Source organism: Podarcis vaucheri (assembly GCF_965113315.1).
Source record: "Podarcis vaucheri genome assembly, chromosome: 7".
Lineage (NCBI taxonomy): Eukaryota > Metazoa > Chordata > Lepidosauria > Squamata > Lacertidae > Podarcis > Podarcis vaucheri.
In genome coordinates, this window is record NC_138765.1 from 17,696,468 (window position 1) to 17,710,962 (window position 14,495).

General features: G+C 43.1%; 1 protein-coding gene across 1 annotated transcript; it reads right to left on the bottom strand.

The window, feature by feature from the left end:
- Positions 1–1,378: 1,378 nt before the first annotated feature.
- On the bottom strand, positions 1,379–13,827 carry LOC309537286 (phospholipase A2 inhibitor and Ly6/PLAUR domain-containing protein-like). Its single transcript, XM_082232108.1, has 6 exons — positions 13,479–13,827; positions 10,836–10,916; positions 7,767–7,883; positions 6,132–6,275; positions 4,042–4,203; positions 1,379–2,132 (listed from the first exon to the last, which is right to left on the bottom strand). Exons 2-6 carry the CDS (start codon positions 10,894–10,896, stop codon positions 1,915–1,917), a joined length of 702 nt encoding a protein of 233 aa, XP_082088234.1. The 5' UTR covers positions 10,897–10,916; positions 13,479–13,827; the 3' UTR covers positions 1,379–1,914.
- Positions 13,828–14,495: the final 668 nt, after the last annotated feature.

The following is a 14,495-nucleotide window of genomic DNA, read 5'->3' on the forward strand; positions in this document are numbered from 1 at the left end:
TATCTGCTTTGTGGCCACATAGCTGCTAGATGACAGTAAAGCTGACCCATATTACATGATTTTATAAGGTTAACTGGAGTGGGTGTGGCAAACTGGTTGGGGGGTTGGGAACTGCATATAAAAGCTAAAGAAACACACACACACACACACACACACACACACACACTATATCCAATGTTAATAATAATAATAATAATAATAATAATAATAATTTATAATTTGTACCCCACCCATCTGACTGGGTCATTACTCACAGCAGACCCAATGAAATTAATGGGATGATTAAGTGGTTTCCAGCTGCAATGCTTTAAGAGACATGAAAAAAAGGTTTATAAATGGGTAAAAGCTTAATGGCAAGGATTTGCTGAACTAACAAATTGAAGTGGAATACAAAAAAGGGAGGTATGAGGAAGTCCGGGGAAATAAGCGTAAGAAAAATATGCAACGGAAAATTAAGGTGTTTTTAACTGTTTTTATTTTGTATTTTTCTTTTTCTTTTTTCCATTTTTACTGTTATATCTTAAATTTTTTAATAAATATCTTATATTTAAAAAAATGAAATTAATGGGATAATTAACTTGGGTCCGTTCATCTCAGTGGGATTACTCTGAGTGGAAATTGTTGGGTACAGCCTAATCATACAGTGAATAACAGCTGGACAGCTCCCCTGAAAATATAGACTTAGGTAAGTTTGCATAAGGGACTTGGGTGGCCCTGTGGTCTAAACCACTGGGTCTCTTGGGCTTACCAGTTAGAAGGTCGATGGTTCGAATCCCTGTGATGGGGTGAGCTCCTGTTACTCAGTCCCAGCTCCTGCCAATCTAGCAGTTCAAAAGTACGCCAAAAAGTGCAAGTAGATAAATAGGTACCACTCCGGCGGGAAGGTAAACGGCGTTTCCATGCGCTGCTCTGGTTTGCCAGAAGTAGCTTAATCATGCTGGCCACATGACCCAGAAGCTGTATGCCGGCTCCCTTGGCCAATAAAGCGAGATGAGCGCCACAACCCCAGAGTCGGTCATGACTGGACCTAATGGTCAGGGGTCCCTTTACCTTTACCTTTATTATATGTGGTGGCTATGTAAGATGATAAAAGACTTCTGGGAAATTATATTTAATGAATTGGAAAAAAATGTTGAAAATAACTTTTCCTAAGAAACCAGAAGCTTTTCTTTTAGGTATTATAGGACCAGAGATCCCAAAGGACCAGACAAAACTATTTATGTACAAGACCATGGCTGCACGGACTCTGTTAGCCCAGAAAGGGAAAGCTGGTACAACTCCAAACAAGGAAGAGTGGCAGACAAAATTGATGAACTATGCCGAGATGATGAAGCTTACAGAAAGAATTAGTCACCAGGAAGAGTAGGTCTTTAATAAAGAATGGGGAATGTTTATGATTTATTTGAAAAGCTATTGTAAACAATGCCATACATTGGTAGGATTGACAGAAAACTTCTAGTAAAAAAACTGAACTATGGATTGACAAAGGGTTTATTAAAATAGAGTTATGGAAGAGATGCAGAGGGGGAAATCATTACATTAAGATCCATAATGGGGGGGGGGAGTCAAAAAGGATTATATGTTAAATACACAAACATATTATCCTTTTTGCTTAAATGAATATAATTCATTTGTTTATGTAAAACAGAAAATGCAAAAAATAAATAAATTATAAAATAGTAAAAACAAAATCACTCCCAGTTCCAGCTTCCATTGATTCCTGCTTGATGTTGCCATGTTCTGATACTGCTAGACACCGCAGTGGAAAATAACACATGGGCACTTGCACACTTTGGGAGATCTGAGGTCTTCTTCCCTGTAAAGTCTTTGGTCTGCTTATGGCTTTTCATTAGCCACATGGGAAGGAAGGACTATTTAAGTGTGGTTCCCCTGGACCCTTTTGCTGGAGGGAAATCAAGCAAAGTTCATCGCAAGGAGGAGCCCAACCAAGGCTCGAAGGAAGAGTCCAAAGAATTGTGGAGCGGCACGAACCATGAAAGAAGCAAGCTGGCAACGACCTCTTGCAGTCACAACAAGCATGGAAGTATGGAAAACACCTTCATCATGAGCATCGCAGAAAGCTTTGTTCACACAGCCCTTGAAGGCAATTACAGTCACCAAGAAAGGAGGTCCTGCAGAGACAAAGGAAGGAGAAGGCAGTCAGCACTAGAGGAATCACAGCATCCCATGATTAGGAAGAATTTGCTGCAGCCCACCTTATTCAGCAAGCCAAATTAATTTGCACCTATCCCAGTCGGCGAACCCTGAAAGCTTGATCGTGGCCGGTTGGAAAACTGAGGAGTTGGTTCCTTCTGCTTTCCATGCAAGGATCCTGTCTCTGCTACAAGAGGGGCAGGGTCAATTCCATTTGTGGTGGAGGCTGCTGAGGAGTCCTGTCTGTACATGCACCAGTTCCCCACTCCCCATTGGAAATTTTGCAATTCTCAAAAAGCTGTGATACAGGCCTCATCTAAGAAAAACACATCAACATGTGGGTGGGGGGAGCACACTTTAAAAATACATTGTTTAATGAAATTTAAAAGTGTGTGCATTGTGAGTGAAACGTAATATGTCAGCATCGCCCCTGAGCCAGTGCCACCAACTGGACTCATCCACTTCAGCGCCGACTGGGCTAGGCGAGCTGGGTAGCACTTCCAGAGACCACCTTCTGCACAGGAACAGGTCAAAGTGCTGTGGACTCACAGCTTAGAGTTGTGAGCACCGAATTCACTCCCACAAGAAGACAGTCATCGCACAGCAGAGTATAGCAGAGCATAAACGACTCGGAGAGCAGCTCTGTAGAATATCTTCTTTATTCTATCTACAACTATAATATACAACTATATACAGAGCTAAATGAGGTCTAAGCAAAATGAATGGTGAACTGCACTGAGTGCCTGCAGCTGCTCTTAGCAGCAACCTTATCTATACACACAATCTCTAACACTCAGTCTCTCTCTCTCCGACACACTGACTGACTGACTCTTTGATGTTAGGCTGGAGCGGAATAAGTAGAGAGCAGAACACTGCCCCTCCTCTCTGGAAAATCACCAGACTCATCAGCAGATTCTTGGATATGGTAGGGTTGAAATCTCCTCATAATATGCATTCAATTATCACTATTTGCATTTAAAAAAACAACAACAGACCAATGCGGAAAGAGACAGCCTTAAGAATAAATACACGCAGATTGGAAATGGACCCGAAATGTAGACCCAAAATGGAAATGGACCCAATCCATTCCCCTGAAATAGCTCGTTAAGGACATTATGTCATCTCGCTTGGGGAAACTGGAGAGTGCCTAGTCCCTGCTATGCATGGCAACAGAAAAAGGTGCCATGTTTAAAAAGGACTCAACTTTGCCTGCAAATGAAGAACTGCAAGTTTACATGCAGTGCCCTCCTGATTCTTCCTGCAGCTTGAATTCAAGCATGGAAGATTCTTCCTTTTCAGCCACAGATTGAAATTACTTCATGTCACATGATGTCAGGCAATATGACAGATGGGTACTCCACCCACCCATCAAAGTGATCTGTTGAGGGGCTGACCATTTCTGGATCCAGCCCTTAAGCCAAATCCCGTTCCCCAGCCCTGCCTTACAGGGGTCTGAGATGAAACCTTTTCAAGATTCTGGTTGAATGTGTGAGGATTCAATCTGTGGCCCCAACATTCCCATGTATGCCAGCCTAGCCTCTTCCTCTCCCAAGATTCACTGAGTTTCGCTTCTGTTTTTGCTTAGCATTGCCAAGTTTTGATTGTTCAATTCTGTAAAAGAGAGGCAGACAATCTGTGGCAAGGGGAGGGTTTTTGTTTGTGGTTTTTTTTGAGAATTTTGGAAGAGAGCTTGGGAGGGATTTGGGGAAGGCACATGCCACACTAATAGCCTCATGTACACCTGGTGTCCCTATGTATTTGACCAGAATAGCTCCATAAGACAGATCCTCACAAACACCCTGGTAGATAAGTTCTGTACCAATGAAATTTCTGGACTTGAGTGTGGTCTGGGTGAAAGGAGGTGGGAATGAAGAAGAGATGAATTACCAGCAAATATAGGCGATGGAACCTCTGCGAAGCCAGACACATCGGAACAATAGTGCTGGTCTCCCTCGCAGTTGGCAACCACTTCAGCAAAGCATCGACTTCTGTTGATAGCAAAGCACCCTTGACATTTCCTCCCATTGGCTGTCATGTTTACATCTGGCACTGTGAAGGGGGTAAACGGAGAGAGTCAGGTTAGAAGGAGAACAGGCAAAAGTGGCAACCAGACTCCTTTCTCAGTCCCTTCCCTGCTAGGAGAGATTATGTCCATGATCATTCTTGCTTTGTTACTTGGGAATATCACAGCATTCATAGCAGGGATGAGGGAACTGGTCTCCCTCAAACTGTTGCAGCACCCCAGAAACAACTGAAGGGCCACAAGGCCACAAACCGTGTTTTACAGAGAAGAGTCCATGACTGCACAAGAGTGGCAGTGACCTACCTATCGTCTCTGAGGTTAAACCTCTTCAGGGAACTGGCTGAATGTGAGAGGACTCAAACTGTGGTCCCAACATTCGCAGGCATGATGGCCTAGACCACAAATGTCAGAGGGAGATTATTCCTATAGCAGGATAGTGAGTATTCTCCCTTCAGCCAGAATCCTATGTAGAGTTTCTACTTGCCAGGAAGTTTCTAGCTAGGTTCAGTTGAATGCCATGTGAGCCCCCTTTAGACATTTGCACTGACTGTGTGGAGGTTGAGAGAGGACACACTGGAACAGTGCACATGGGGGTCCCTGATGGAGGTGCTGGTGAGCTAGCTCTCTCCCAGACCCTAACACACTTGGAGTCCTCATATCATTGTCAGAGGCAGGAATAGGGCTGCAGCCTTGTCAGCCTTGCGGGAAACTGCTATTGCACTCATTAATGTGGTTAGAATTTGGGGTGCAGGTGGCGCTGTGGTCTAAACCACTGAGCCTCTTTGGGTTGCTGGTTGTAAGGCTGGCGGTTCGAATCCATGCAACAGGGTGAGCTCCCGTTGCTCTGTACCAGCTCCTGCCAACCTAGCTGTTCGAAAGCATTCCTGCTCGAGTAGATAAATAACCGGTAGGTACCACTGTGGTGGGAAAGTAAATGGGGCCACACACATGAAGGCATTGGGGGCTATGTCATTGTGCATGCCACAGTCCCCATGCACATATGTATCCACCTAAATTCATGAAGAGGTCTCATCACATTGCCTTTCAGAATGCTGCTTTCAGAGATTTTAACAGCTGCTACTTCTGATAACTTTGCATTGCACCTATTGTCTAAGGCAGCGTGCTCTGAATAAGGATGAGTGTAGCTGTTAATTTCAAATTATCTCTATTTCTTATTTTTCCAATCTTCATTTCAGTTCCCCCCATGTCCACATCAGTTCTGAATTTATTTGGGCAATGCATAAACTTTTATTGCGCTAGCCAAAGGCCATGGCATCACTCAAAGAAAGGGAAACAAAAAAGGGGGAGGAATCAGCAGTCACTACATATGCAGTAGAACCACAATAAAATCCACCAAAATTCCTTGTTACACATTCTCAAATAAAATGTGCAAATGTTTTTTTTAAAAAAAATCTTTCATTTTAGTGCGGATTTCTGCTGATGTATTTTATCTCATATAATATTGCACCACTTGGTTGGGGGGGGCAGGACCTAAAAGTGCTTTACAAAAAGATAAAGCAATAAAATCAAGGGGGGGTACAACCCTACTTTAAAACAAACTAAAGCAGATTAAAACTACCTCAACTTTCTAAGCATCTGTTTTCAGCAGGCACTGTCAGGAATACAGTGAGTTTGCCTGCTTGATCTCAAGACAGAGCTATGCAGCTTATTACAACTAGAATGCAGGAGTTTGTGTGCAAATATACAGTAGCAAGTGCCCTTTGTCCTCAGATATGATACAATATGATAATCTTTATTTTCTGGGTTTCAGGATGAACTACCAGGGGCATATGCAGAGAGAATAAAATAGCATTAAAAATAAATTCCCACCTCAAAACATTAGCTGGCACCCCTCCTAAATACAGAGAGGAGTTGGAGGGTAACAAATGATGCAGTTTAAGGTGATATGATACACAGTTTGGACAACGTAAGGGTATATAAATGCATAAAATACATTGTGGAGCAGCCTTATTGCAGCCATTCCCCTTGCAACAGGAAACCTTGGTGAACACTGTTTCTCCTTCAGCAAATTTAATGGCTGTGAAGCCTTCATAGCAGCTAGTGGATTGCTTGCAGGTTTTCCGCACGTATTGTTGTCCTGCAAGGATGAGAGAGAGAGAGAGAGAGAGAGAGAGAGAGAGAGAGAGAGAGAGAGAGTTTTAAATCGAAGGGGAGGACATGATGTGGACAGGCTCTGATCAGTGGTGTAGTGCTAAATGTTTAAGTGCAGGAGCTCATAATGCCAAAGGCAGGCATCTGTGTTGTTCTAATATATCTTTATATATATATATATATATATATATATATATATATATATATATATATGCTTTCGTAGATATATATAGGGGAGGGGGGCACTGAGCTTTGGTTCAAATCTAGGCACTTTGTGAACAGGCTGCCTTGGCTAAAGGTGTTCCATAGATTGCCTGCTTTGACTTATCTATCTGAATCCACTTCATTTTGCCTTCCCCAATTTACTATTGATATATATATATATATATATATATATATATATATATATATATAAAAGCAAAATACGAAAGCAAATATATATATATATATACACACACACACACACACACACATATATATATATATAAACAGCAATAACATCTCACTTTCAACAGAAGTGGGTAACATTTTAAGGCATGGTCGCTCCTGCAGAGCAGATAGTGCCTGTCAAATTATAGGCAAATAAGTCTGGGGACATTTGTGCTGCACACCTTTCCTTTCCTTTCCTTTCCTTTCCTTTCCTTTCCTTTCCTTTCCTTTCCTTTCCTTTCCTTTCCTTTCCTCTTTCCTTTCCTTTCCTTTCCTTTCCTTTATTTTAAAAGGGATTATATCTTTTTTCTTTCTGTGAAGAACTGGATGAAATTTGCAGGCAAAGGCCCTTTCCAAGGGCACGAATCCTAGCAAATTTTGGAAGGATAGTTGCAGTAGTCCCCCCCCCCGAAGGGCCACTGTTATAGCTTTGAGATCTGCTCAATCATCTCCCACTTTTACTATTGGGAAGTAAAAATGGCTATAACTTTCCTGCATTTGACAGAAGTGGATGAAATTTGCTGGCATCATAGCCCTTCCTGAAGGGAAAAAGCCTGCCAAAGTACAGGCAAATAAGTTCAGGGGCCTTTGTTCTGGACACTTCTAAAAAAAATAATAATAATTAAGGAGCCATATCTAATAATAATAATAATAATAAATTTTATTTATATCCCGCCCTCCCCAGCCGAAGCTGGGCTCAGGGCGGCTAACAACAGTCAAAATAGTCCAACATTCTAAAACATTCATTATAAAATTAATTAAATCAAATTAAAATCAAATTTGAAATGGCTCGGGTGTCATTTCAAAGTGCCACCACACTGAATGCCCAATTCTTATATTCTGCAGAACAGAGCTTCTGATAAGACAGTATCTGTAGGAGGCCTTCTTCTGCAGAGTGCAGTGCTGCATTGGGTATATTATAGATGAGACTATCTTTAAGGTACCTTAGTCCCAAGCTGTGAGCTAAGAACCCTTTAATATCACAGCTGCAGAATTAGGACCAGTGGTCACTGAACCCTGTCAGTGGTTGTTGATCTCTTACACATACCTCTAATGTTGTATGATTGAACAATGGCACAACTGTCAAAAATAGATGAACATTTCCTCAAAGTTCCAGTGCAATCCAGTTTGATGTCATTACAAATCCAGCACTCCAGAGACAGCCCTAAAAGCAGGAAAGGAAGAATAATCATCAAGATCCATTATTATTGTTTGTTACCTTTTCTAAGGTTAATATTTGAATTGTCAGTACTTAACCACATAGCATCATTACATTATTTATATTTTAATAGCAAGCTGCTTCCAAGTCCAGGTGAGCAATAGCTCCTAAAAGTGCAGGCACAGTGAGGTGCCAGACACTGAAGTGCCAGCCTAAAGAACCGGGTCTCCCTGGGATTGAGGGAAGCTCCTCCTCATGAGTAGATCAAACTCCACAGGTGATGTGGACCTTTGTTTTGGTCAATTGCGCAGAGGGCCACCAAGATTATGAAGGTTCTAGAAACCAAGCCTTAGGAGAAACGGTTGAAAGAGCTGAGTACGTTTAGCCTGGAAAATAGGGGACTGAGAGGAGATATGATAACCATCTCCAAATATCTCATGGGCTATCACATGGAGGATGGAACAGGCTAGTTTTCTGCTACTCCAGAGGGTAGGTCTGAAACCAATGGCTTCAAGTTACAAGAAAGGAAATTCCAACTAAACATCAAGAAAAAATTTCTGATAGTAAGAACTGTTCAGCAGTGGAACAGACTCCTATGAGAAGTGGTGGACTCTCCTTCCTTGATGTTGGATGCCCATCTGTCATGGATGCTTTAGCTGAGATTCCTGCATTGCAGGAGGTTGAATGATGACCCTTGGGGTCCCTTCCAACTCTAGAATTCTATGCTTCTATGATTGGCTGGTTTGTTGTAAGTTGCTTCGGGCAAGAGAAAGTGGCTAGAAATTAATAACAACCATCATCCGGATTGTCTGCTGCCATCTGCTGCCATTTAGTTGCTTTGCTCTGGGTGGGGCTCAGATGGCTCATGGCCAAAGAACTCCAGTTGCCGGAGTGTTGGAACAATATATTTGCACAAGTTGCCAGACATGTGACTGAGCTTTCCTGTGTTTTGACCTTGGGCTTATTGTAACCGAAGCAAGACCACCTCCGCCTCCATTGTAACTGACGAATGCCATCTTGAGCCAGACAGCTGCCATTTTGATATATCATAATCATTTATTCTTATTGTAATCAGTAGGCTAGTTTCTACATATTATCCTACACTCTGTCCTCCATCCAGGGAAGAAGTGAAGTTGGGCCAATGAGGGTATAGCCATGGCCGATTTAGGGCCAAGTAGGCAGTTCCCCATGGATGCGGGTGGTGCTGTGGTCTAAACCACTCAGCCTCTTGGGCTTGCCAATCAGATGGTTGGCAGTTCGAATCCCTACAATGGGGTGAGCTACTGTTGCTCTGTCCTTGCTCCTGCTAACCTAGCAGTTCTAAAGCATACCAATGCGACTAGATAAACAATGTTTCCATACACTCTGGCACTTGTCAGTGTCTCATGGCACCAGAAGCTGTTTAGTCATGCTGGCCACATGACCCAGAAAGCTGTCTGAGGACAAACGCCGGCTTCCTTGGCCTGAAGTGAGATGAGCGCCGCAACCCCAGAGTAATTCATGACTGGACTTAACTGTCAGGAGTCCCTTTACCTTTAGGCAGTTCCCCTACACACAGTGCCAAGTGGAGGGGGCACAAAATTGAGTAGATAAATAGGTACCACTCCAGCGGGAAGGTAAATGGTATTTCCATGTGCTGCTCTGGTTTCGGTGTTCCATTGTGCCAGAAGTGGCTTAGTCATGCTGGCCAAATGACCCCGGGGAAAATGTCTGCGGACAAACACTGGCTCCCTCAGCCTGTAAAGCAAGATAAGCACCGCAACCCCAGAGTCGTCCACAACTGGACTTAACAGGCAGGAGTCCCTTTTTCTTTAGGTAGTTCCCCTACACATGGTGCTGAATGGAGGGGGCACAAAATTTTGAAGATCCATAACTGAGAAGATTCATTTGGGGGCACCAAACGTTGCCCAGACAGACACTGTTTTGATATATCATAACCAATTATTCTTATTGTAATCATGCTGAAATGCAATCTTACGAGAGGAACATAAAAAGAGCAGGCTGCAATAAAAGGCGTAAAGGAAAGTTTTAGAAGCATGCTAAGGCATGGCCTTTAAACAGGGAAATGCCTAGCTAGCTGAGGTGTGGAAGGATCTGTCTTCACAGTTAAGCTGGCAGTAAGACAGTATCACTGGGTGCCTTGCATGACTATATGACTATTAAAATGGTGCGTAAACAGAGATCAGGGTTCCCAGCCTCTGATCACTTTCCTTATTGCTTGCTCTAACCTTTCCTGCTCAAGCAAGAAATAAAACTCTGCTTTTGGAAAATTTTCAGGCATCACACCTCAATGCTAGTGAGTAAAGGACTCAACTGTGCAATTAACATTACGTGGGGTTTCCCCACATCAGAATATTTCTGGACCTTGCCTTTTGTGTTGTTCCTGTGTTTTGAGTTTGGACCATGACCAGAACTTGGTTTCTTTGATTGCCCCTGTGTGTGAATTTGGGACTGCTGAATTTAGTGTCATTTGCAGTAGGACAGCACCCAAATTTTGTATGGTGGGTTCTTGAGATAAGCGGGGGGGGGGGGGGTGTGTGTGTGTCAGTGCTTGGGTACAATCTGATGCAGCTTTGAAACAAGATGGTGGGGTACACCTTTCAAAACTTCACTAATTCTAACTGCTAACTTAAAAACTGCACTGATCTGGGTTTCCTGAGCAATGCTGTGTAAGAGATTGCTAGTACTTTATATCATTATAAGCTCTGAGAGTGTCAAGCAAGCTAATTGACTCTTGTCCCTTTTTCAGGGTTTTATTTTTTCCAAAGTTGCACTCAACATTACATAGCTCCTATTAGAGGGAGTGATGGTGATGGTGATGTATAGAGCCATGCCTAGTTGTTCACCTTGTGACCCACAAACTATCATTTCCAATTATTCGCATTCATTTTAGCTGCCCTGTTTTATATTACATTTCAGAGCCCTGGTTTAATAATGTAAGGGTCCTGCTTTGCTTACCTTTACGTGCCAGGAATAGTAGCATTCCTATATTGAACCAGCGCAGGGTGAGATAATGCATCAATGGAGAGGTTTTCTGGGCTGTTGGTAATTTTGCAAAAGAGATAATTTGGGCTGATACAGCTTGTCAAACAGTGCAGCAAAAAACAAACAAGAAGAAGAAAAAGGGAAAGCATGTAATAGATAAATCAGTTTGATTGAATTTCTGCTTTAGATTTGATGTAGGATTGGAAAGCGGGGGGGGGGGTTGGTAAGATGCAGGATGATGTGGAGTTGCCGGTGGGGAGGTTTTGACCCCATGGACTTAACTTCTTGGCACCAATATCACTGACACTTACCCAGACAGTGTGGTTGTGTGCCCAGCAGTTCCCAAGTGATTAATAAACGCACGGACATGAGTATTTAGGTTTATGGGATAAAATAGGCCACAACTTTATTGGTTACAGAAGTGAGCAGTTCAGCTTAGGCATTGGGTGAAGCCAGGCTATATCTCAACTCCTGTCCATCATCCAACTAAAGGTAAACCAACAATAGGGGGAGCCCTTGATTTATATCATAGGGCTAGTCCACATCCAAGCATTGAACAGAATCCACACACACCTCAGATCCCTTTAACAGGCTAACCTTATTGCAGAGAGGCAGGGGGAGGCTACAACCTCCCCTCCATTAAATTAAGGCTTAACCTCACAAAGTTGTTACCATTACAAGGTAGGTGAAAACCAAATGGCTGGAGCCAATTCACCAAGTGGAAAAATTCCTACCTGGCCTCAACAATATGGCAGCCAACATTTTTCCATAGCAAGGTTTTGTCGTACCATTCAGGGCATTGCAGCAGCAAGGTGTGGTTGCAACAGGCATACCAAAAGGAGCACTGGATTGGCTGTGCCAGTGTATCCATGCCACCCAACCTCTCCACTACTGTGCCCTCTGCACCATCCAGGTTCATGGCACCAGCCCTTCCTGACAATGACCTAAATCAGAACGCAAACTAAAGTTTTAACTTTGCATCCATCTTTGCTGCAATATCAAGAACTGGTTTGTTTTTTACTATGCCCAAGTTGACTGAATGTCTAACATCTTCTTTCTCCAGTGCCGGGAGTTGGAGGGCCTGGTATGGCAGTAGCAGTATTTAGGTGAGGGAACAGGCTGAGGCTACACAAAATAATTCCCCCTCACCTAGCTCTGAGGTAGTGCTACATGGAGCATAGCTGTCAACTTTTCCATTTTTTTAAAGGGAAATCCTATTCAGAATAAGGGAATTTCCCTTTAAAAAGGGAAACCTTGACAGCTATGACATGGAGCTAGGGCAGAGAGCAAATGGAGACAGAAGTTGCAGAAGCCCTCATCAATGCCTGCTTCAGTCCCTGCCTGCTATATAGGGTTGTCATGTGTCCTCTTTTTCCAGGGCACATCCTCTTTTTCTGGAGTAAAATTTCTGTGTGGGTAGATTTTTAAATTTTTCCAAAATGTCTCAGGCTATACTTTCTGGGTGAGACATGGCTGAAGACTTGCTTTCCTCTTCTCTTCACCTGTCCCCCTCTGCAATATATCACAGCTTCTATAGCCTACATATAGTAGGGTATTTAAAATGAGAGTCGTCATAAGGTAAAGGTAAAGGGACTCCTGACCATTAGGTCCAGTCATGACTGACTCTGGGGTTGCAGTGCTCATCTCGCTTTGCTGGCCGAGGGAGCCGGCGTACAGCTTCTGGGTCATGTGGCCAGCATGACTAAGCCGCTTCTGGCAAACCAGAGCAGCGCACAGAAACGCCGTTTACCTTCCCGCCAGAGTGGTACCTATTTATCTACTTGCACTTTGATGTGCTTTTGAACTGCTAGGTTGGCAGGAGCAGGGACCGAGCAATGGGAGCTCACCCCGTTGCGGGGATTTGAACCACCAACCTTCTGATCGGCAAGTCCTAGGCTCTGTGGTTTAACCCACAGTGCCACCCGCGTCCCTGGAGTCGCCATAGCGTCCTCTTTTTTGCTCTTCAAAATATGACAACTCTATATAGTGGCTGCCAGCTCCAGGTGAAGCCCCAGCTTTGAAAGGTGCCAGCTGTATGGGGCTCCTACTCTGAGGCAAGTCCTTTTGTGACACCCTCTTTGGAGGAGTCCAACAGATCAGCTTGGTGGTGTAGACAGTTAAGCTTATGTTACTGGTGGGTGTTCTAGGCTCTGCCGTCCTGACCATGTAACCAATGCCATTCACAATGTGGATGTCAGAAATGGAGGGAATGATAAATGGCAAGTAGCAACCTCCATGGAGGATGTGTCATTCCTCTTCTTTGGGAATTATTGAACGCTTCAGTTCCACAGGCACCATGCACTTAAGTGAAATTGCGAATAATTGGAAAGCCTATTGAAAAAGCCTAAAAACACCTCATTCCACTTCCTGCCCGTTTTTGTGATGTTTATGGGTCACTTCCAGGGTGGGCGTGATGCATACATGCACATTCAAGAACATATTAGACGTGCCTAAAATGGTTGTTGCCTGTATTCATTTACAAAGTCCAGAACAACGTAGGTCAAAGGTACCTTAGGGACCTCCAAAACCTCTCTTTCCCTTCCATAAGCAACAAACAAACAAACAAACAAACACATTTCTCATAAAATGAAACCAGAAAGTCTTAGAAATCCCTACCTGCCTTTTCTTTACTTATCAGCAAATCAGTCCATATCTACTGTGCCCTAGAAGGCTGCAGCAATCAATATATGAACCTGAAGCCTGACTGCAAAAGACCTGTTGGCGCCATAGCAACATCATCGCTATGACGACACAGTGTGAAGGTTAAGCAGGCTTCTTAGGCCTTTGGCAGCTTTGCGGGAGAGATGGTCAGGCAGTCACATGACTGTTGGAATTCCCTCTTCCTCCACAACTGTCAAAATAAGGGTTGAAAACCTTTCCTGCCCGCCACTGAGGGCCATATTCCCTCAGGAATCTGTGAGGGGCCGCACTCCAGCAATGACCAGGGCTGATAGCGACCAGAGCCAGAGCCAAAAAATGATGATGTTGTTGCTACCTTTATTTATATCCTGTTTCCCCCCCCCCCCGAACCAGGACTCAAAGCAGCTCGCAACAAATAAAACAAGCATGACACAAAAATTAATACAAACATGGGTTTGGGGATTTATCTGAAATAAAATCAATTTGTTGTTACAGGCAACCCTATATCAGGAAGATGTTAATACTTTATGCTTTATGATGTTTTTATATGTGCTGGAAGCTACTCAGAGTGGCTGGGGCAACCCAGCCAGATGAGTGGGGCAGAAGTAATAATAATAATAATAATAATAATAATAATAATAATAATAATAATAATAATAAAGTAGTGGGTGGACATAGCAGACAACACAGAGAATTCTCCAAGTAGTTCTTTATAAGTAAGCTGGAACTGAACTGAACTGAACTGAACTGAACTGAACTGAACAGCTCAGCCGGCCTGCTTTTATAGGCAGCCGGCTGTCAACATTGTAACAACAGCAGCCCAGGGTTTCCCACCTAAATTAACTTATGTGGACCTGAGTGAAAACTATATACACGATACTCCTGGTGGCCAGGGTGAGGACTTCAATACATAACATTATTATTATTATTATTATTATTATTATTATTATTATTATTATTATTATTATTCCAGACCCTTTCTGTAGTCTTGTT

Coding starts and splice junctions, on each gene's coding strand:
- LOC309537286 (XM_082232108.1), bottom strand. CDS start 10,896: ATGCATTATCTCACCCTGCGCTGGTTCAATATAGGAATGCTACTATTC. Junction 6,276..7,766: donor TCAATCATACAACATTAGAG/GTATGTGTAAGA, acceptor TCATCCTTGCAG/GACAACAATACGTGCGGAAA. Junction 4,204..6,131: donor CAATAAGGCTGCTCCACAAT/GTATTTTATGCA, acceptor CCCCCTTCACAG/TGCCAGATGTAAACATGACA.